This window comes from Crocuta crocuta, unplaced genomic scaffold, assembly GCF_008692635.1.
Source record: "Crocuta crocuta isolate KB4526 unplaced genomic scaffold, BGI_CrCroc_1.0 scaffold25, whole genome shotgun sequence".
Taxonomy (NCBI): domain Eukaryota; kingdom Metazoa; phylum Chordata; class Mammalia; order Carnivora; family Hyaenidae; genus Crocuta; species Crocuta crocuta.
In genome coordinates this window covers 2,709,100-2,733,427 of record NW_027532015.1, presented here as the reverse complement: position 1 = coordinate 2,733,427, position 24,328 = coordinate 2,709,100, and the positions used below count along the sequence as shown (strand labels likewise).

The following is a 24,328-nucleotide window of genomic DNA, read 5'->3' as shown; positions in this document are numbered from 1 at the left end:
GTACACTCACCAGGAGTCAAACGGGCCCCTACCTTGGTCTTGGACTTCCCAGCCTCAAGAATGGTGAGAGAGAAAAAAAAAATTCTGTTTAAGCCACCTCGCCTATGGTATTTTTGTTACAGCGATCCAAACCCACATTTGCTAAACAAATGCTAAGACATTTGCTTAAAAACAAAAACAAACAAACAAACCCTACAGTAAGTTACACAGTTAACCAAGCTGTCATTGTAGGGTTTTTTTTAGATCACTTTTCCTGGATTAAAGTTTTTCTCCAATGCAAAATACAATCATTTCCCTGCTCTATCTGTTGTCTTAGGCTTCGTAAAAAAATAAATATCAAAACCCCAGGGCAGTGTTTCACAAATACGCTGTTTTTAAAATGCAGACTATCAGGACTTTTTCTTGGAAAATTTCTTTTGCTAGACCTGAGTTGATGCCTGGAAATTTCACCTTTTAAAATCAAGCTCCCCAGGGAATTCCTAGCTTCAGGGAAGTTGAAGACCCATTGCTCTCAGAGAAAAGTTACGCAGGAGGAAGATTAAACACCTCCTACCACTGTTGGCAAGATCTAGTGCATTCAAGTGTTTACTCACATTCTGGAACGTGTGGTCTATGCTTATACTTGTTGGGCACGCAAGTTTAAAAAGCAAATGCACCTTGGCATTACCAAACCCACGACACAAACCCCCGCGCACACGCCGTGATCTTTGCTCCTTTGCAAAGTCCTCAGAGACTGTGAGTCTCTGTCCCTCCCACACCTCTCCCTTCCTTCATTCCTCATTCCTGTCTGTTTGTTTAAATACAGTGTGGGAAGTGTGTGCCCTGTTCAGAGTCCGAGTCAGTCTCATGACCATGTTTTTCCTGACTCCAGTCCTGGTAGCTGTGGTCTGCATTTTGGTCCTGTGGATCTTTAAGAATGCCGATGGAAGCATCGAGAGACGGAAGGGGGAGACTAGAGCCAGGGCCCATGCTCGTCCCTGGGTGGACGAGGACCTAAAAGACAACACTGACCTCCACCAAGGAGAAGAAGGTAAGGACGCTGGCAAGACTGCTGAGCTTGCGCCGTTTGCGTTTTTATGCTGAGCGCCAAGTGATAGCAGGGCTTGGGGGAAGGAGCAAACACGTGCAGGTCAGGTTCAGCATCAGCCTCTACTCTGTAAATTAGCGTGTGACAGAGACAGATCATCTCTCTAGGGTGGTCAGCTTGGCACCTGTGGCACCGTCCCACCCTTGATTTCTGGGTCAAGAGTCAGTAAAGAGCTATTGAGAGCTGACATTTTCCCTGGTTCCACTCCTGTTCTTTGTGAAGGGGCACATCACAGGCTGGTGGTGGCCTTGGGGAAAGTTGTCACTTAAAAAAAAAAGTTTGGGGCGCCTGGGTGGCTTAGTCGGTTAAGCGTCCGACTTTCGCTTAGGTCATGATCTCGCGGTTCGTGGGTTCGAGCCCCACGTCGGGCTCTGTGCTGACTGCCAGCTCGGAGCCTGGAGCCTGTTTCAGTCTGTGACTCCCTCTCTCTCTGACCCTCCCCTGCTCACACTGTCTCTCTCTCTCTCTCCTAGAAATAAAATAAAACATTTAAAAAAAGTTTATTTATTTATTTTGAGAGGAGGGGGATGCAGAGAGAGGGAGACAGAGAATCCCAGGTAGGTTCTACGCTATCAGCACAGAGCCCAATGCAGAGCTCGGTCTCACAAACCATGAGATCATGACCTGAGCTGAAATCAAGAGTCAGATGATTAACTGACTACGCCACCCAGGCACCCCCCAATGTGGCCAGGTTTTAATTAAGGACTTGGAAATGTAAAAAGTGGCATTGATCTAGGAGCTCACTACCCTTCCTTATGCCAGGCCCTGTGGGTTGGAGACAAGTCACCCTGTGTCCTCAAAGCTGGGTGTTCAATTTAGTGGACAAGGCAAGAAACAGGTAACAATTAGGGAGTAATGAGGGGTCAAAGTGATCATCAGGGCGTCAAGGAGGTGTGGGGAGTGTGGGGGTGCAATGGGGACAGGACGAATCAGGCCTGGCCGATTAATAGGACATGAAGAGCAATGGTTAGGAGCATCTCAGATAAGAGGAGCAGAAAGAGCATGAAAGCAGGGATGGACCCCCTGAGAAAGATGTGGAGGAGATGGGAAGACCTCACTGGTAAAGGCAGTAGGGGAAGACGGTCAAGTGAAATGGGGTGGTGACCATGGGCGCAGCCATGGTTGACCTGAGGATGGAGAGGTGGTAAGGGAGCAGGCAGCGAGAGGTTCTTGAGGAGCCTAGAGTGATGATCAGTGTTTGATGTTCATCTGAAGTGGGTTCATGGGATGGACTTGACCTGGAAGAGGCTCAGTGATCCTCAGCTGGACTAGTGATACCCCTGCCTCAGAAGAGGCACCTGGACATGTGTGTGGGTGTGTTCCTGTATGAGCATGTACGTGTGCACATGTTCTGAGTTGCCCGAATCTCAGGATTGGGGGGTGGGGCAGACAGCTGGCCCTCAGTGCTGGGAGCCAGCAATGCTGAATGTGCTGCACAAAATTCAAGCCCAGGTAGCCTCTCAGCAGGGCTGTCTCTCACTCTTTCCCTGAAGGACATCCCACCCGAATTCCAATCCTGCCCGGTTGAGAAGCACTTTTCTTGAACAAGGGGACATCCATTACGAAGCCATGTGGTGGTTTGCCCTAGTAAGGATGGCCTGGATGGTGGTGGCAGTGGGAACGCAGGGGAAGGAGTGAGTCAGGGCGAAGTTCAAGGAAGAACGACAGGGTTTGGTAATAAATTAAATATGGGGAGAAGGAGAGGGTAAGAGCTAGAGGCTGGCGGAAGCAGGACACTATCATAAATGGGGGCGGGAAGAAGATCTATACTAGAGATGTTGAACATAGACAAAGACGTGTTGGGTTTGAGAAGATGACACATCTAAGCAGAAAGGGAGAGGGGGCCCAGGCGAGGAATCCAGGCTGCGGACACTGATTGGAGAGTCACAGCGCAGGGTGATACTTGGAACTTCTAAAACTGATGAATTCCCTGGTGGGGTATTTGCTGGTGATAAGAATAGAACTGGGGGCATGTGCAGGTAAGAGGGTCTGTGGTGGGAGAAGGGGGTCCCAGAGGAGACCACCTGGGGAAGGAGCTTCAAGATAATGACAACAACAGGCTCTTACAGTACACTGGCTGTGTCCACTTAGCATCACCTTTTATGTACAGTAAACCACCCAGTCATCATGCCAATACAGCAAGGTAGGCACATTATTATCCCCCTATTAAAGATAAGGAAACTGAGGCTCAAATCCGCTAAGCCACCTGCCCGAGCAAGTGGTGATAGAGCCAGGACCCAGGCAGTCTGGCTCCGGAGTCCAGGCACATAGCCAGCTGTTAGGCTGTGTTTCTCATAGGACAAAAGCCTAGAATAGAGAGCGCAGGAGATGACCAACAGGCTTAAAAATTCCCTGAGAGACCAGAGGTAGTGTGCCTCGAGGAAAGGCCACTCAGTTTGAAGAGTTTGGGGGTACAAGCGGGATTGATAAGGCTGGTGGGGAACCAGGGACCTGGCCCTGGGCCTGAATGTTGGGAACACAGAGCAAAGCTGTATGGCCCTGTCTCATTCTGCTTGCTCATTTTTGCAAAATCCTCTGCCTCTTTCTTCTTTGCTCCTCATGCGGAAGAATAAATTGAACATTTAGTGGCCTCTTCAGCAGCCATGGGCACCTCTGCCCTGAATGTAGAGTTCAGTCTCTCGCTGGAATTTTTGTTGTTCACTTAAATGATACCTGCTGAGGTCTCACAGGTGGTCAGTGAGAAACGACATTTTAACCCAGGTTTCTCGGCCACCTGAGTCCCTGCTCCTAACCCCTGGAGGGGTAGACATGGGCTAGGAGAGGATTCAGTGCTGGTACTGCATGTTCAGACAAGACTGAGTAGGGGTGTAACTGGAGAATAAAAAGGATTCCATTATTGAAGAAACACGGAGATGCTTTTGATGACAGCAAATGGATACCAGATTCAGACCATGTTGAAAATTGATTACAAGAGACAAAACAATAAAATAAGCATTATAGGCCATTGTAGTGTGGGTTTGGGAAGATGTGGGTACCAATCCAACCTCCTCCAACTTTGGCTCAGAAAGAATTCTGACTCCACAGAATCAGCAAGTGTGTGGGCGGCTTGGAGAATGGGGAGGGGTGTGGTGTGGTGGCCATGAAGACTAGACATTTGGCACAGACCTTTGGGGAACAGTCAAACATGTGACTTGTTAATATTTTCAGTTTGCTGTTTAACTGTAGCAAAGGTCTAAGGAAGAGAAATGACAAAGAGGAAACCTCAGACTGTCTCCTAAAAGTGAGCCAAAAATCCTGCACAAACATACTCTAGTCAGGCCCAGATTCTTGGAAGTTCATGGAAATGGAGCGAGGAGGAAAAGATATAGGGAACACTTCTCAATAGGATGTGTTTCTTTTAATGTTGGTGAGGATTTGTCTTCACTTAGCTTTACTGCCCATCCAAAAACTACTGTCCCAGTTGAAATTTGGTCTCAGATTTTCTAGTCACTACTAAGAAAAGCTAGTGTTAGGGGTCCCTTGGTGGCTCAGTTGGTTAAACGCCGGACTTCGGCTCAGGTCATGATCTCACAGCTTGTGAGTTCAAGCCCCACATTGGATTCTGCTGACAGCTCAGAGTTTGGAGCCTGTTTCAAATTCTGTGTCTCCCTCTCTTTCTGCCCCTCTCCTGCTCTCTCTCTCTCTTTTAAAAATAAACATTAAAATTTTTTTTAAAAAAGAAAGTCTTGTTTTAGCAATTTTATGGTTCGACTAATATGGTTTCCCCTAATGGGGAAAACTCAGTCATACCAGTGGAAAGCAAAAAAGGTAGTGGAGGACAGAAGCAAGTAAAAACCGTGTGTTAGAAAAGTGAGCTCAGTGGTGAGGGTAGATATGTGTACATAGATGTGCATGTATAAGTATGCATGTGATTTTATAAATTTCACACTCAAATTGATACATCTCTACATGCATATGTACAGGATATATTTGTATGTAGAGAATGGTAATAAACAACTTCAGGGTTTGTGGCCATTAAAAAAATGCTTATGTTAAAATTATCTAGTGTGGGTAACACGTGAGAATTAAAATGTTCCCACAGACTTGGGGAAGGACAGTTTGTTTGTTTTTTTAATGTACCCATGATAATAGGCAGCTGTTGGAACAGGTTTTGAACCTGTTCAATGGATGGATGACAACTCCCCTCAGTAAAAGCTTAGCAAAGCCACCAGTCAGTGGCAGCCTCTTGCTCCTGAAAGCCAGTCAGTCAGGGATGGGTTCACTTCCATACCAGCCCGTCTGAGCACCAACCAATCAACAACAGTTTCAAACAAGTAACACCATTCCTACAGATGATATCAATCCTTTCACATTCCTGGGAATCCACTAGTCCCTGAACTTCAAGCTTCCCAACCAAGTGGTGTGCTAGAGGTAGGCAACGGGATGAGCGAGAAGAAACTGTTAAACGTTCAGGAACATTGTGAGCCATTTTCCCTCATCAGCTTGAAGTCGGGCCGTGATGGGAGTATTTACACAATGAAAATTGGCAAGTGCGATGAATCAGGCCCCCTCACCCCTCTCCTAGGGCTGGTTTACCAGCACACCACTGCCAAAAATACTATACAAGGTCAGTACACTACTGTGTTCACAGAGATTCTCCTTTGATATAGGAAGCAATAAATCTGGCTTTGTCTTTTCATTTCATCATCCTTTGACACATACACCCATTAATACTTTTACATGGCTCATTTTAAAAGGTTAGTTTACTAAGACTCCTGTAAGACTTTAAGGTTTAAGGGCAAAAGACAGGTAAATTCAGATGAGAGATTAGCAAAGGGAAAGGACTTGAATGGAGTCATTGTCTTTGAGATGAAGTCTGGGGGAGTATCAAAGGGGGAGGGCAGACAAACATGGGGGCGGGGGCTGCACTGGGATGAGATGATGGGGCTCAGAAGGAAGTTCTGTCAAATTCACTCAGGATAGCTCTGGGGAGGAAAAATTTCTCTCTACCTGTCAAGATTCTTACATCTGGTCTACGAATGAAATTGACATGAGACAGATTAACAGGAGGAAACAAACAAGTACATGTGCATAGAGTTTCAGTAATCAAACTGAGACCCAAAGAAATGATCAAGGCAGGCAGATTTTACATATTTTAGAGAGAGACAATAAATGTGTGAGGAATCGCCAGGACAAAGAAAACAAATATTTGAGAGCTTCAACATTTGTTGAATTTGGGCTGAGATAGTAGATTTTGGGCTCAGAATTTGGGCTGAGGTAGTAGGTTGGTAAAAAGTAACGAGCTTTGCTTCTAAAGCTTTCTTGGCTCTAAAGTTCATGTCTCTGGTGATAAGGATATCTCTCTACTTCGTAGTACAGGGAGAGTGCCTTTCATATGAGAGGTTTATCCCTGCTTTCAGCGGGATAGAGGAGGGTCAGAGTGTCCTTCCTCCACTGGCTATTTCCCAAGTAACTTCAGTTCAAAATAATCAATATGTCGTTGCGGCACATCTTGGGGCAGCCAGCCCTGAGTCCCTAAATAGCATGGCTCTATTCAAGGACCTTCCATCTAAACACCCCCTGGACTCCCCAAGCCCCACACACCTCGGGAGCTGCTAGTGAACATACTTTAGGGAGCTGAGCAACCAACAGGCCCACGTGGAAACAGAGTGATGGCTGAGGCAGCCGGGAAGGAGGTGTTCTCAGGGCAGGTGTGGGGCTCTAACCTTGCTCCATCCTCACCTTCAGAATTTGTCTCCTGCAAGAGCTGCCTCACCTTCAGCCTTATTAATAACGCTTTTCAACGTTCCCCAAAATTCTGAGGAGGGACAAACTGGCCTTCTAGCTTCATAGTTAGAAAAGTTGGTTCATTGGCAAAGATTTTGAAGTAGAACTCCAAAAACACAAAAGAAGTTTGTGTAGAGATGCAGCCAAAAACAAACAAACAAGAAAAACCACACCACCTCTGTGTTAAGCATTAGAGAATACACACGACCTAGAGCTTCTTGGCTGTTGAATCTAGTTATGGTGCAGTCTGGTGGTCTTTGGCATTAGAGCAATGATAAAAGGTGAATTGTCCTTGGTGTTGATAGCAAACCCCAAGTGTGACAGCACAGGTTTAGGTCAAAAAGGAGACCATAATGGCATGCATTTGTTTTGAAATATGTGGGCTTCATGCTCGAATGAACCCTCCACAGCTGCTTGGCCGATCTAGCATGCAGGCAGAAAGACTAGAGTTTACACAGGCTGTTCTCTTTCCTCGTGCAGCAAGGAGGTTGGGGGAAGGGAAAAGGTGGTACCATTGCTATTGGCTGACTGCCTGCGGTTCCCGGGGTGCTTTCCCTCCAAGGCTGCCCCCTTCCCCCGGGCAAGATGTAGACCATCTGCCCTGGGACAGGATCCAGGAACAGCAAGCCTTTCAGGGCAACCTAACCTGGCATTGACTTGTCTGCCCTGCTCACTGATAACATCCAGGCAGCCACTGCTTCATTGGGTTACAGCGGGAACACTTACCTTCGACTTTAGAAGCTGTGGAAACTGCAAAGTCATAAACCTGGGCTGTCTTTAGTTTATACAAATGCTGAATGGATATTAAGAGTTGGCAACTTACCTCTCACACGTTAATGAGGCACTTCCATGCATTTACTCACTAACCACTTACTAAGGACAGAAGTTGTCAGACTTCATAACATATGACACGAAAGGTATCATGGGTGTTAAAAGCCTTTATTGACACATTTGATAAGTTCAGGGTTGGTACTGATGACACCTGGGTTTGGTTCAGAATCAATTGCTAGAAAGCGGATAGGTGTTTGCTGCCCCTCCCCCATCATACCCACTTCATTTTAACTGAGCAATTCGTCCTTCTCATTAAATGTGTAAACTGCCCTGGCTACTAAACAGATAAAGAAGTTTCTCAGTGATGAGGAAACACAGTACTTGCTGTTTTGTCATTGTTGTTTTCAGTGTCTTTGAAGTCATTTCTTCTTGCCTTCCCCTCCCGGGTCAGTCTTCAGAGTCCTAAGAGTGAAGTACAGTATATGTATGTGAGTGCAGGAGAAAAATAACCATCAACCTGAACTCCCCCTGAAACATCCCAGACCCTCAGGGCCAGGGGCTGGATTCTCTTGCTCTCTTTTCTTCTGTTCCTGTTGTCATTCTCATCTTTATGTGAAGGTTCCCAAAGTGACACCCTGCCTTCTGGACTCAGACTTTTATTTTCACACTTGACATCTTTGCTTGAAAAACTCACAGGCATCTCTAATGTGACAGACTGATGATTCATGTCCCCCTAATTCTCCCAGATGGCTCATTACTCATTCTCTGTCTCAGTAGATGGTCCCACTGTCTCCTCAGGCTCTAAAGCCCGCCACCTGGGACTCATCTCTAGGCCCTCTCTCCCTCTACTCCTGACCACACACCTGGACAGGTCTTCCCATTTGTATCTCCAAGATTTTCCAAGAATTTGTCATTCCTTTGTTGCCCAACTAGTCCTGGCCAGCATTCTCCTGCCCTGGCTATTCAGTGGTCTCTCGATGGTTCTTCCTCTTTCACTTTTGTCTTCCTCCAATATGTGCTTCACTCCGCTTTGTTTGTTCTCACTTATGTCTCTTGGTTTCTCCTTGCTCCATTTGAGATATTTTCTTCTGAGTTATCTTCCAGTTCATTAATTTTTTCCTTTAGGTATGTATATTCTGCTTTAAATCCATCAAGTTCTTAATTCTGTTACTTTATTTTTCAGTTCTAGAAGTTTAAGTTTTCATATTTTCTTTGTTACTTTTTATCTTTTCATGTACCCTATAGGTTTATATAAGTTTGTGTGCTTTCCCCTCTAAGTGTAGTAATCGTAGTTGCTTTATCTTTTGAGTCTGATATAGTTGCTTTATCTTTTGAGTCTGATAATTCCAATATTTGGAGAGGTTGGAAGTCTGATTCTGTTTTTAAATATCAATTCTGTTGTTTCTTGCTCAAAATGTCTTGTTTCTTTTTATGCTTGATTGCATTTGGTGCATCGCTGGTAATTGTACTTAAAATTACTTGTGTATTGACATTTGCTTTTGCGAGGCAATGGAGGTATTTTCAGGCAAGACCACCTAATTCCAAGTTAAAGTTTGAGACAGGATGTACCAAATGGCAATAGCCCTTGTGGGCTGATTTACTGATGATTCATGCGTTCTTTAAGGATGTAATCTTGGGGTCCCAGCTTATTAGTCTTCCCATTGTGTGTAGGCCTGGGCTTTGATTCCTGCTCCTTCAGTTCCTGAAAGTATAAAAATAAAAATTTAAATATGTAGAGATTGGCAAGTACTATCAGAAGAAATGTGGCTTCTGTGCTTACCCACCTCTGCAGATTCATGTTTCCCTTCAGTTTTGGCTTGGGAATTTCTTGCTATATTGTCAGCGATTTACTGATTTTTTAAAAGACTTTAAAAGTTTTTATTTCATGATCGTAGTGGTTTTCAGCTAATTGGAGATTGTTTCAAATAAACTAGTTCACCATTAATAGAAATTTTCATTTCTCATCTTTGTGTAGGTAAAACTTTCTTTTTCTTGATTTATAACCAGTGGAATTTGGATAGTCAAAGTCAGGATCAGAGTTCGGAATTCTGTAGACCAATTCTTTTCATTTTTTATTGACTCTTTTGAGCTGATAATCTTGCAAACATTTTTAAGAACTGTATTTCTTTCTTTCCATTGGCCACCTTATGACTGTAGGAGAGGAGAAATTATTTTCCTTCTATCTTTCTAGCTTCTTGCTTGAGACTCCTCCCCCCATAATAAAAGACAGATTAAGAATAGAAAAAGAAATAGGAGCTTAATAACATGTATACCTCCTGTATACATGGGACAGACCCAGGAAAATTGAGTAAGTCCCTGAAATGGGCCAAGTCACTACTTAAATCCCATTTTCAACTAAAGACAAAAGAAGGATGTTAGGGGAGGGGGATCTAGTTATGGGAGGTTATCAAGAAAATCACAGTGTTTTGGGCGCCTGGGTGGCTTAGTCAGTTGAGCGTCCGACTTTCGCTTAGGTCATGATCTCGCGTTCGTGGGTTCCAGCCCCGCGTCGGGCTCTGTGCTGACTGCCAGCTCAGAGCCTGGAGCCTGCTTCGGATTCTGTGTCCCCCCCCTCTCTCTGGCCCTCCCCTGCTCACGCTGTCTCTCTCTCTCCTAGAAATAAACAAAACATTAAAAAAAAATCACAGTGTTTTAAACTAGGGGAAGGTTGTTGTGCAGATTTAAGTCCACCTTCTCCATTGATAAGAATTTCTTATGAGAGTCATCCTTTTCTTCTCAGTACAGAGAAGGCTTGTGGATGGAGATACCCTTTACAAAAGCACATACCCCTTACAAAAAGGTAACTTTTACTCTGGTTTTCAGAACTTCTCATGTGTCTTTTGTTTCTTAAAACTAATCAGCCCCAAATAATTCTTATGCCAAAGAAGCATACTATGGGGTGGCATATTCTGCTCCCTTTTATGACCAAGAAATAGAATTTAATGTGTTGCCTTTTTTGTTCTCATTTGTAGATGCCAACGACTGGCAAGAGTCAGAGGAAGATGTTGAACATATTCCATTCTCCCACACCCGGTATCCTGAGGAGGAAATGGTGAAGAGATCTCAGGAATTTTATGAACTTCTCAATAAAAGACGGTCTGTCAGATTCATAAGTAATGAGCAAATCCCCATGGAAGTCATTGATAATGTCATCAAAACAGCAGGTCTGTAACTGCACATTGTGTCTTTGAGGATGTCAGCTGCAAGTGACAATATTGAAGCATTGCTGAAGTTCAAATACAGTGAATAAAGCTTAGAGTGATAAGTTTATTTATAAAATCTTACCCCAGTGTTGACTGAGTGCCAGAAACATAATAATTTCCACTTTCTACAAACCTTTGACTATTACAAACTTCCTGGGACTAGATGTGACAACAGTTTAAAACTTCTGAAATTATTGAATACTATGATCTTTCATTAAAAATAAAAATTCTGAACATACTATTATGCTCTGTAAGAGAAACACCCCCTTACTTTCTCTTCCTCTTAATATACATGCACACACACACACACACACACAGACTCACTTACATTTGTGCATTTCTCTTTTTGGAACAAAATTTTTTTTTGGAACTAATTTTTGTAGATTACACACCACAATGCTCTAGCACTGTTTTCTAATAAACTAGCAAAGTTTACCTATATGAATTTGCCATGTAAACCACAGCAAGGCCAACCCATTTTCAACATAAATTGATATTTCCACAGAGGAAGATAAAAGAATTACAGAAAAAGGTGGGGAGGAGATGTCAGAGCAAGTCCCCTATTTGAAAGTCTCCTCTGATTGGAGTGTTACTCCTATGTAAATCACATTTAACTTCATTTCCAAAGATTATTACATGGCCATTGTGAATCCATTGCTCAAATTAAAAGGAAGCAAGAATAGAGCATTTCATTTCAGTTAAGAATCCAAATGCAACACCTAGCTGTTTGTCTAACAACTGTAGTCACTAAATTCCTTCTGTATATCTATCTGTACTCTATGTGTGTACACATATGATGTTCAGATACATTTGGCACAATTGAAAAATTAGAGAACAAAGTATTTTTTATGTGTAGTGACACAAATATTTAGGGAACAAACAACATGGGTACAAAGGGAACCTGAATCACTCTGTTCAGAAATTTGGGCTTTATGTTTACCTCTTGACTTACATTTCACAATCAATCATACCCTTTTGACCATAGGGAGTGGTGGGTGGCAAACAAGAGCCCCATCAAGCAGGCAGTCCTGACCCTCCTGGTGTAGAGTTTATACCAATAAAGTACTCACTAGGAAGAATGGAATAGTTGCTTCTGAAATAACCTATTCGGGGGTCGCTGTGGACTCTCTGGGAACAGCGGGCCATCTCTAGGACAGCAGAGTGATACCGAGATCAGAATCTGGCCCTGGTTGGAGTCTGAAAGGGAATTCAGGCTCCTTGGGTGCTGAGATACACTACAAAGCTCTCCCAGGATCCAGGGGATGATCCAAGTATGGGCTGAGGCTTCCCATAGCCCATGAGAGCTAGGAGACAGACACTTGCGTACTGAGTGCCCAGGGCCAAGTGTTCTCACGTGTTGCCAGTGGGACCACAAAACCCACAAAGTCTCATTCAGCATTCTGATACAGGTACCAAACAATTTGTAGTTGAGTTGCCTCTTGTAAATGTTGTTTTTTTCTTTTTACTTAAGGTTTATTTATTTTGAGAGAGAGAGAGAGTGAACACTAGCAGGGGAGGGGCAGAGAGAAAGAGAGAGAGAGAACCCCAAGCAGGTTCCATCAGTGCAGAGCTCACCTCCATGATTGAACCCCTGAACCTCCAGATCATGACCCCAGGCGAAGTCAAGAGTCAGACACCCAACCGACTGACCTACCCAGGTGCCCCTCTCATGAGTGTTTTAAAAGCCATTTTACCATTTCAATTTTACCATTTTCAATAAGGCTTCATAACTTTATCCTTTTCCAATAATATCAAGGAGCGCTTGGGTGGCTCAGTTGGTTAAGCACTTGACTCTTGGTATCGGTGCAGATTCGTGAGTTCAAGCCCCACGTCGGTTCTCTCTCCCTACCCCTGTCTCTGCCCCTCTCCCTGTCATGCTTTCTCTCAAAATAAATCAGCTTAAAAAAAAGAATATTAAAAAAAACACAACATTTTGGAGAATTTGGGCTGTCAGAATTTCCTTTCTGGATACCCTTAGTGGTCGTGGTACAGTTACATAGGAATGTTTTCCCCCGCATAATTAGAGAAGCAATAATAAATTCCCAGTTGACCTCAGTTAGTTGGTTTGTGGCCCCTAAAGTGATGCAGAATGAAACATAGAGGACAGCCACATGCCAGAGTCTGTGGCCAAGCACTTCATTCACCAGGGGATTGAACTTCATTTTCAGCAAGTATGAGTTATTATATTTATTCTTAATGAATATTCTCACACTTTCCTGTGTTTGCACGGCTGATTTTAATTTTATGGATGATAGGAACAGCCCCAAGTGGGGCCCACACTGAGCCCTGGACCTTTGTGGTTGTGAAGAACCTGGACGTGAAACACAAGATTCGGGAGATCATTGAGGAAGAGGAGGAAATAAACTACTTGAAAAGGATGGGACACCAATGGGTTACAGACCTGAAGAAACTGAGGTACGAAAGTTGATGGAATGATTAAACTCTCTGTGCCTTACTTTCCTCATCTGGAAAATGAGGCTGCCTGGGATTTACTTCATTATGAAAATTAAATGTGTAAGCATGTTTGTAAGCACGTAGAATGGTGACAGGTAGTAAGCACCATGCGCATCATTGGTAAATAAATAGGCTTCGACTCACGTAGTGGTAAATATACCTTTGAGGACCTCACTTTTCTTCCATCTGGAATGTAAGATTGTGAAAGAAATATTTCTCAGGACCTTGACTGAAGTAAATTACATTTGCTAAAGTGATAACATCTTCCAAGTAATCTTAGCACATGGTTAGTAAGAGTAAAGATTTAGTACAAGTATAATATCTATCAGGCATCGGTAACTGTGTGGGCTTCCTTATCTCTAGGAAAGAAGTGTGGTGGAACTGATTGTGACTAGATTTAAGGCAGAGCCTCTGTGCGCTAGGGGAGGCCCTGTAAGTGTTCATTTTCTCTTGTAGCTGCCACGACCAGTGACTTGTGGAGTCCTTGTTTGCCCGTTGAGAGGCAGTCAGCCTTCATAATGTCTCAGATGCGTTCCATAACTCCTCTGTCACTTTTGTCATTACAGCAGTCACTTTCCATTGTTTAGACTCAGCTTTGTCACTCAGAGAGTCCTCTTTATGAACACTGCCTTCCGCACAAGGGCCACTTCCTTTCCCCTACAGTGTGCTCTGAGGCCGAGTGTGAGAAGGGACAGTGGGCAGAGTGGCTCTTCCTTCCAAGAAGGGAAGCTTGCTCTAGGCTTTGGCATTTAGAATGCGAGGGCGCTCACGCCGCTGGCTCCCAGCTGTAGGCCTTCAGTGGCCAGTCCTGGGGTGTTATCCAACACTCCAGAGTGACACAAGCTTGTGATATAAGAAAAGCAAGAAAAGGTGATGAGATGGCAGCCCTGGAGGCAAAGGGGGGACCTGTCATCCAGTAGTCAGGCCTGGGTGATCGAAGAGGGTCTCCTGGCTCTGCTCTCACTTCACTTATTTGGCCCCAGAGGTCATTTTGTAACTGGAAGACATTTAAACCCTATTAAACTGATGCCTTTTGGAATTGTAACTTGTTACCTTGCTCTGGAACCAGTGCAGAATATTAATAATACATACAAAAATCATATTGCATATTTATGGGAAAAATGTGATGGGTCAGAGTTAAGTTGAGTTCCTACCCTTAGAGAGATGTCCTGCTCTGTGCGTGCAGAGCGTCTGCAAGATGCTGCTAGCCCCTGACCTTTTCCCCAGTGAAGGCAGATTAGTCGCTTTCTCGTCTCTGTGCTCAGAGCACCTAATCTATAACTTCTGTGCATCTAAAAATGGCCATTTTATCACATAGCATTTTACTTATTGGCTTACTTTTCTTCTCATTTCATAGGCCATATTTTAGAAACCTTATAGACTTTCTTTGCAGGCAATATACACACACACATATATACATAAAACTCTAGGGGTCCAGGTTTCAAAATGTCTCACAGCATCTAGCATAGTGCCGTTGCATAGTAAGTAATTGAATAAAAGTTAAATTGAATCGCAAACGAACATATGTCCTGACATCCTGTTTGAGTGAACTCTGAAACCCGTAGCTGACATTAAGGACTCAATATACAATCTGGGTCCAACCTGCCTGTCAAACCTTATGTTTTTCTGTTTGCTGGTGTCAGCCCTCCACCCCAGGCAGAAGGTGCTTGTTGTCCTTCTATCAATAAGTCTTGTTGCTGTGTTTTTATTAGTTGCAATGTGATGTCACAATAAATTCTTGTAAAGCTGAACACGTAGGAAATATTAGATACCAAGGTACCTCTAGAAAAAACAAAATAAGTACAAAAATCATTAAAACTTACTAATCTGCCTTTGAACCAAGGCAAACTGCTTCATCTTCATCTTGCATTAAAATTTTTTGAATTATTCACTGTAAAATAATATTAGTAGTTATAATAAGACGAACACACACATAGTTTGACTGTATATATGTGGCTGATATCTCCCTCACAATAACTGAATGAGGTGAGTGTGTAATAGTGCCTTGTTACAGGGGCGCCTGGGTGGCCCAGCAGTTTAAGCGTCACTATCTTACAGTTTGTGAGTTCGAGTCCCACATCAGGCTCTGTGCTGACAGCTCAGAGTCTGGAGCCTCCTTCAGATTCTGTGTCTCCCTCTCTCTCTGCCCCTCCCTCACTCACGCTCTGTCTCTCTCTCAAAAATAAATAAATATTTTTAAAATGAAAAAAAAAATAGTGTCTTTTACATAAGAGGGAACTGAGCCATGGGAAGTCAAGTAGGTTACCCAACATGACAAAACCCATCAACTCCAGAATTTATCTTCTTCCTGAAATACAAACATTCTTCCTCTTTGTAAGGAGAAAAATAATAAAAATAGCCCAAAGTGACTAAACTGGTTCAAGCATGACAAGGTAGCTTTGAAAACATGACCTGTAGAAATTAATAGCATAAGAGGAACCGTAGACAGCTGCACAAGTGAGATTAGTGTGTTTGAAAACAGTGAAGCAGAACTAGGCTTAAAATGAAATCATCTCTTGTTATTTAATGACATAATGTACCCTAAGAAAAATTCTAATGTATGTCAGTGCACGAGTAGCACTTTGAGTATCTGTGCAAGAAGAAAGCTTTTGCCAAATGTATGGATTAAGGGAATGGAATATAGAAAGATATGCTCCTTAGCTGGAAAGCAAAAATTTTAATTTCATATTTATATCTCACACGAATTATCTCCCACTCTCACAAAGTTCCCTTCCTTTTCTCCACAACTGGGCTGACAGCGTTACCGCCTTTACACCTGTAATTTTGGTTAAACTTGACTATCATCTTTTTTCTTCTCCTTTGCTCCTGTACCAGACCTGTCAGCTCCAGCTTCTATACCTTCCCAAATTCTCTTGGCCCATTGCCATTGTCTCCTGTCTGGTCCCCCTTGACCTTGCGCTTTGGCCACCCCAATCTGTCTCTTTCTAAAAAACAGATCTGATCACGTGATGCTTCTGCTCAGAAGCTCATAGTCCCGTCTCGTTACCCACCAAACGAAGTCCAGGACTCTGCAAAATCTGTATGTAACCTGCCAGACCACCCGTGCTCCACCGTGCAGCCCCTCCTCCAGCCTATCAGGCTTCTGGAAACTTCCTGACCTGCCAAGCAGCCTCTGTCCTGATCTGCATTTACTCATTGCCTCACTAAGATGTCCTTCCCAGTGACTCCTCTCCATCCAGTCTTCAGCACTCCATCTCAGGGAAATTTTGGAAATGTTCTCCTAACATTCATATTCAAAATTATCAACCTTCATTTGGAGGGCTCCTAATGCAATCAACTTATATTACCAGGTTTTAGTTTGCTAAATTTTACATGTTGCCCTCTGGGTTATAGGACCCTCATTTGTGTCTTTCTGCATTTCATGTCCCCTGCCACGCTAGGCCCTCATTATCACGTGTTTATTGAATTGAATGACCTTGGACAGAAAAATATGAATAAGACACAAGTAAACAAACAAAAATTCTTTTTTCAATGTAAATGTAAATAAGGTGTAAATAAGATAAGGTTGTAGAATAAAAACAAAGGACAAAAATCAGTAAGAGCAAAGAGTCTCTGGAATATCTTTTTTTTTCCCCCTCCAGGACTAACTGGATTAAGGAGTATTTGGACACAGCGCCCGTTTTGATTCTGATTTTCAAACAAGTACATGGTCTCGAAGCAAGTGGCAAAAGGAAGGTCCACTACTACAATGAGATCAGTGTTTCCATTGCCTGCGGCATCCTGCTGGCTGCTCTTCAGGTGTGTTACCCGCCCATCCCGCCCCGAAGAGAGGAGTGACACTTGAAAGCCAAACAGCGGCCTTATTCACAAATTTCAGCTGAGTTTCGAGTTGAGAGACATTTGGAAGTTGTTTATCTAACGTTGAATTCCTAGGAAAGGTAGCTTGACGTGAGAAATGACCCTGGTAAGTACCCTGGTGCCGCACACCGGGATCCTTCTGGAAAAGGACTTAGAATGTCACTTGAGGCTCAGAAAAAAAGGGTCATTGTGTTTGCCTTCATCTATAACGACACGAAGCTTCAAGAGTTTCGGCAGACACTCTGTGCTCACTGTTGTCTGAGCCAATGGAATGGCTAAAAAGCTAGAAAGAGAACTCTCTCATAGAACTCCTTTCCTGTAAAGTTGAGCTTCCTTTGCATGGTCCTGGAAAGATGTCCATGTGCTTTAAAAAATTCCATCTGTGAGGTAGCTAGAGCAATGCTAAGCATGCAATGGAGCAGGATTGAGGTACACCTTTTACATGATTCAGTTCACTCACTCAACTCCTTCTGTGTGGCAGGTCCCAGCCGGTGGGGAGGCCGGGGGTAGGGGGTGGGGGGGCACCAGGGATAGCTGTGTGTGCATTCTGGTGGGGACTGGGATCCTGGGGTAGAGAGAGACAGCAAGCACATAAAATAAATGAAGCAAACAAGATGATGAGTGTGAATGGTCATACTTCCGTGAGCCAATCAATTCCAAAAAACTACAGTCAGTTCCAAACAACTAAATGCTTCTTCACTAACTCAGCAAAATTGGGTGAGAACACATTGCAAAATGCAATCATTATTACACAAAAGAGAAATGTGCTTTTAGATTCCTTGAAAAGTTTGCTTAGGGGAAGTGGCATCTTACTTCCTTTTTAATTCTGTGAGCACATAAATAAAAGAAGTGATGTGCAACTACAGGCCACACCATTCATCTGTGGTTAGGAGCAAATAGTTGACAAAAAGATTTCTGAGCTCTGAGTCAGCGGCCTCGCCACGTTAGTGTTGAGTTTGCTGCCCTCTAGCGTCACCTCAGGCATAATTCTAAGGTTGGATTTGTGAGGGAGGAAAGAGGAATCTTCCTGAAGCTCCCCATCTACACAGATGGCATAGTGACCAGACCAAAAAGCCTGTCCTGTAGGACTCTCAAAGGCAGTTCTAGAACTTCTGTCTGGCTCAGGCTTAGCGGTGACCCTCTGACTGGGAAATCAGAGGGGATAGAGATAGCTTGGGAAGTACCTTCAAGCTGCATGTGATTTTTATTAGGTGTTTATTATCTGAAGGGGTTTGTAGAGAGGTCAATGGAGTAATTCTTCTACTTCCAACGGATCCCTAGGCAACCGGGCCTCTGTCATTGGACGTAGGTATTCTCAGCTGGGAATGATGTTCTGCCTGCATTGCTCGTTATAAAGGCATAGGAACTCCCTGTCGTTTGGACCATTCCTTGGGTGTATTTGAACCCCCCAAATTTCCTTCCAAGAAATAACCATTCCTATTTCTTAACCATCAGTGACAAATAAGACGAGTATTTTTCCTCTTCAAGAAGCTTCTCACTGTTTGGTTCAAGGAATGTGGACACTGGGGAGGTTGAGGAAAACAGGTGAGGTTTAAAGTACACTTGCTCGAGTTGGCGGACTCTTGGCTGCACAGCTTCGGGGAAATGATGGGACAAGCAGAGTGTCCCCAGGTGACAAGCAAAGCCGTGCCTTCGCTCACTGACTTGACAACGTATTGTCTCCCTTTCTGTTGTAGAATGCAGGACTGGTGACTGTCACTACCACCCCGCTCAACTGTGGTCCCCGTCTGAGGGTGCTCCTGGGCCGCCCCAGGAATGAAAAGCTGCTGATGCTGCTCCCCGTGGGGTACCCCAGCAAGGAAGCCACGGTGCCCGACCTAACTCGGAAACCTCTGGATCAGATCATGGTGACCGTGTAGGCAGGAGCCCGTCTGGGATGCTGGCAGACGATGACTTGGTCCTCTCTTGTTCCTCTTGGCTCCGCAGGCTGCTCTTTCCATGGGTGTTAGGTCTTCCTGGCCCTTCGCTCCACTCAAGAAACCTTTCCACAAGAGTCTGAGGAGCTCCTGTGTGATTACGGGAACATATATAGTAAGAGAACAATGGGCACTTCTCTCCTATTTCCCATCCGCTTTGGACATACATAAAAATTTTACTAAGAACAATTTTAAAATTTAGAAATTTTAAGATTTTTAAATTGTTCCAGAAAAAACCCTGATTTTTTTTCTCTTACACTTTAAAAGCTCGTATACAGGAAAGATTCATCATAAAGTTTGATGTAGCCCCAAGAACTCAGCTACATGATCATTCTTGAATTTACATTTAGACTAACCAAATAGCCTCCGCCGTCAGATTTCTGGTGGCGCTTAGGCCACGGATGTGCTTTTGAGATAAACTCTCTTACTGACCTGCACGGATACCCTGCCTGCCATTAATAAGTAACTAGCAAACTAATGAAAGTGTCACAGTCTGAGAACAGACAGTGCATGCTGAGCGGGTCATTGGCAACCGGGTGACCATGTAAAGGGTCAGTTGTATCATCCGGTGGTGCATTGGAGCTGGCTCACACCAGCCTGTGGAAGCAGATTGTTAAATATTCAGCAATTTGGTGAGCCCGTTACTAAACTATCTGCTGCTTGAAATCACCGATTGTGGGAGTATTTGAAACACCACGATTGGGTGTTCTTGAAGAGAACTCTTTTCACGCCCCACACTAAACCGTGTCTCTCTTCTTTTCTACTCCAGTCCCCAGAAGATGCATCCCTTTTGTCCAGATGGAACTCAAGAGGTTTGGGACTGATGGGGTGCGAGGTGTTAGCTGGGGTCGCCAGACGCTATCTGTCACTGCTCACTCTGTCTCCCCTTACCAGGACACCGCACACACAGGCACACTCGTAGCCCAGACCAGGGTTCGTCAAACAACTGCACACAGCTCTTTCTCCTTTCTACTACCCTCTTCCTCTTCTTTATACTCAGCTTCCTCAAGAAAAATCTCTTCTGCCTCTTTTCATTCCGCTTGTGAGTCACACAATTTAGTAAAAGCCCTTAGTATTTTTTTATGAGTCAAAGCTGGTGGCAAATCTGTATCAGAGAAAAAAGGACTTTTTTTTTTTCCTTTAAAATATCATTAGATGGGGCATCTGGGTGGCTCAGTTGGTTAACTGTCTGACTTCGGCAAAGATCATGATCTCACAGTCTGTGGGTTCGAGTCCCACATTGGGCTCTGTGCTGATTGATCAGAGCCTGGAGCCTGCTTCGATTCTGTGTCTCCCTCTCTCTCTGCCCCTCCTCTGCTCACTCTCTGTCTCTCTCTCTCTCTCAAAATAAAATAAAGATATAAAAAAATAAAATAAAATAAAATAAAATAAAATAAAATAAAATATCATTAGATATTACAAGAACCTATGCCCTCAACCTCCCAAGTCCTTTGAAGGATCTAGCAGTCTCCTTTATAAAGAATCTACAAAATCTTTCATCTGTATTTTCATTTTTCTCTAAACATGCTTTACCTCAAGGCTACACATTTTAATAAATGAAAACTTTCTTACAGCTTGTTTCTATTATTTTAAATTAGTGTTGTGACAGGTGTTTGTCCTGTACTCTTTATTGTAAGTGAGCATTGTTTTAACTAATTATGGCCTCACTAGTCTTATGTGGGCTGGGAGCCTATGGGAACCTAACCACTGTATTTCAGATTGTCTTAAATAGGAAAAAGATACTCTGAATTCCAAGTTTCAGAATAATAAACACACTGTGGTGTTTCAATGCAAAGAAATTGGGGTCGCCTAGGTGGCTCAGTCAGTTAAGCAGCTGACTTCAGCTCAGCTCATGATCTCACTGTTTGTGAGTTCAAGCCCCGCATCGGGCTCTGTGCTGACAGCTCAGAGCCTCGAGCCTGCTTCTGATTCTGTATCTCCCCCTCTCTTTGCCTCCAAGCCCCTCCTTGAGCTCTTTTCTCTTCCTCTCTCTCAAAAAATAAACAAACATTTAAAAATTTTAAAACAATAATATTTTAAAAACAACATCAACAAAAAGAAGAGTGCAAAGAAATTTTAACTTAAGTTATATTTGTAAACTTCTGCTTCTCATGTTTTGAAACTGTTTGAGCCCAGAGAGCCGTGCGCTAGCTTTAGCTCACCCTCCTGATGAGGGCTGAGATGTACAAGGGATTCAGGTCAGTGGTGGGAGTCTGAGTACAAGTTCAAGTACAGAGCCACTTGAGGGGGAAGAGAAAGCCCAGCCACACCAATTAGGAAGCCCTTTGGCTACAGACTGCAAAGGCGTGGTCACCTTCCAGATCATTGTGCCCAGAAACCCAGCCCTGGTGTTCATAGACGCTGAACTAATGTGCAAAGCCACACATTTGGGAAGCGCTACAGCCAGCTTTCCCTTTGGGGTGGAGTAGGGATGGAATTACAGTCAACGTTTGAACAACACAGATTTTTTTAGATAAATACACTGTACTATAAATATATTTTTTCCTCCTTATGATTTTGTTTAGATGATTAAGAAAAAAATTTGTAATGTTATTTTTTTAAACATTTTTTTAATATTTTTATTTATTTATAGGAGAGAGAGAGAGCGTGAGCAGGGGAGGGTCAGAGAGAGAGGGAGACACAGTCTCTGAAACAGGCTCCAGGCTCTGAGCTGGCAGTCAGCACAGAGCCCGATGCGGGGCTCGAACCCACAAACCGTGAGATCATGACCTAAGTGAAAGTCAGACGCTTAACCAACTAAGCCACCCAGGTGCCCCTTGTAATGTTATTTTTAAGAGAGAGACAGAGCGTAAGTGGGGAGGGGCAGAGAGAGAGGGAGACACAGAATCCGAAGCAGGCTCCAGGCTCTGAGCTGTCAGCACAGAACCCAGTTCGGGGCTCGAACCCACAAACCGCGAGATCATGACCTAAGCCGATATCAGGAGTCGGACACTTAACTGACTGAGCCACCCAGGTGTCCCCTCCTTATGATCTTCTGAATAACATGTGCTTTTCTCTAGCGTGCTTTACTGTAAGAATACAGGATATAAAACATATAACATACAAAATACGTGTTAATTGACTATGCTATCGGTAAGGCTTCCCGTAAACAGGCTATCTGCAGTAAAGATTTGGGGGAGTCCAAGATTCTAAAAATTTATTTGGGACCATGGGAATAATAGTTGGGAAGAAAACTATTTGCACACGACAGATTTCTAGATACTTTTTGCTGCTAGTTTTATGTAATATTTATTGAACATTTTGACAAATATTTATTTTTGTAAGCCTAAAAGTGATTCTTTGAAAGTTTAAAGAAACTTGACCAAAAGACAGTACAAAAACACTGGCACTTGAATGTTGAATGTCACCGTATGCGTGAAATTATATATTTCGGGGTAGTGTGAGCTTTTAATGTTAAGTCATATTAAACTCTTAAGTCAAATTAAGCAGACCCGGCATTGGCAGTGTAGCCATAACTTTCTGATGTTAGTAAAAACAAAATTGGCGACTTGAAATTAAATCATGCCAAGGTTTTGATACACTTGTCTTAAGATATTAATGAAACACTTCAAAACACTGATAAGTGTCCAGATTCTCAGATGTTTGTTGCATGAGTTTTGTTTAGTTGTGTGTATTTTTTTTTTTTCAGTGAATGTCTGGCACATTGCAATCCTCAAACATGTGGTTATCTTTGTTGTATTGGCATATTCAGTGACTTGTACATTCAGCAATAGCATTTGAGCAAGTTTTATCAGCAAGCAATATTTTCAGTTAATAAGGTTTCAAAAATCACATTAAGAATGGATTTAAACTTGCTGAATGTAAAGATTGAACCTCAAGTCACTGTAGCTTTAGTAATTGCTTATTGTATTAGTTTAGATGCTAGCACTGCATGTGCTGTGCATATTCTGATTTTATTAAAATAAAAAGTTGAACTGCAAAAAAAAAAAAAAAAGATTTGGGGGAGTCCAAAGTTATATGTGGACTTTGGGCTGTGCAGTGGCAGGGAGCAGCACGTGGTCAGTGTCCCTAACCCCTGTGCTATTTGAGAGTCAACTGTAACAGTAATTCTTAGTCTAGACAGCATAGCATCGATGACCCGGTTTCTCTTCTGGTACTCAGCAGCTGGGTGGCCATGAAAAACTGGATCTTTCCAAGCCTCATTCTCTTCATTTGTAAAATGATAGTAAATGTGGCATTGACCTTGAGATATGGTGGTGACTGCGTGTGATAACTCACACGAAGTTCTAGCACATGGGAGGGAACACTGAGTGCTAGCTTTTATTGGTGGCTCCTGATGGCATTAGAAGCAGCAGTACTAGTAGTCTTACAATTATTCATCCTAGGTGCTGTGAGGGTTTAGCAAGAAAATAAAAGGACACCCTTTAAGAATCTTGTCTTTGATGCACTAACTAGTCTGTAGAAGGAACGTATCTGCTATCTTAGCTTGAGTTGGGCTGTTTTAAGAATTTAATCTTGGAGCGCCGGGGTGGTTCAGTCGGTTAAGTGCCCGACTTCAGCTCAGGTCATGATCTCGTGGTTCGTGGGTTTGAGCCCTGAGCCGGGCTCTGTGCTGACAGCTCGGAAACTGGAGCCTGCTTCAGATTCTGTGTTTCCCTTTCTCTCTGCCCTTCCCCAGCACACGAGCTGTCTCTGTGTCTCTCAAAAGTAAATAAAACATTTTTAAAACTCTTAAAAAAATTTAGTCTTGACTTTAGCTATATCTGACTGGGTTCTGGGAAACTCTACAGGGGTCCATTTAATGAGTAATAAAAAGACTTCATTTTCAGGGAAGAGGGTCTGGGATGTATAGTAAGATCCCATGACAACAGTCAATGTCAGAAAAAAGAGGCAAATCTCCATGTGGTCTGGAGTCTGCCCTCCAGATCCCAGTCCACAGACTCTCACTAATGTTGCCAGTGAGCTCCCAGTGCCGCTGCTGAAGGTGCCTGAGTGATGCACACACATTCCAGCCACTTAATCCAGTCACGTGCACGGCTGTGTTCAAAGAAACATCAGATGCTTCTTGCTTATCCAGTAATACCTGACAAGCAATTAATATCTTTCTTGCCTTCACTTGAGAACACAGTGAAGGAAGTTCCAAAGCTTAAAACCTTCTTTCCCAACTTCCTCTAAATATGTATCTAACCTACAAAGTACGGCAGCTGCTCCCAAAGTATGTATCTTCCCCATTTGTTAGTTGTCTCAAACTCTTGCACACATTCTCTCTTATCGCCCTTGCTCCTTCCCACTTCCTGTGTCTGTTCTTTACCTTTCAACATTGTACACCCAGCCAGCCCTTCTAGCGCTTTTGGGCTTTGCCCCACCTC

The 24,328-nt window shown here is 43.4% G+C and overlaps 1 protein-coding gene across 1 annotated transcript; it reads left to right on the top strand.

Annotated features, from left to right (window-relative positions):
- Positions 1–852: 852 nt before the first annotated feature.
- Positions 853–19,158, top strand: IYD (iodotyrosine deiodinase). Its single transcript, XM_077776095.1, has 5 exons — positions 853–1,030; positions 10,558–10,749; positions 13,044–13,203; positions 16,845–17,001; positions 18,759–19,158. Exons 1-5 carry the CDS (start codon positions 853–855, stop codon positions 18,939–18,941), a joined length of 870 nt encoding a protein of 289 aa, XP_077632221.1. The 3' UTR covers positions 18,942–19,158.
- Positions 19,159–24,328: the final 5,170 nt, after the last annotated feature.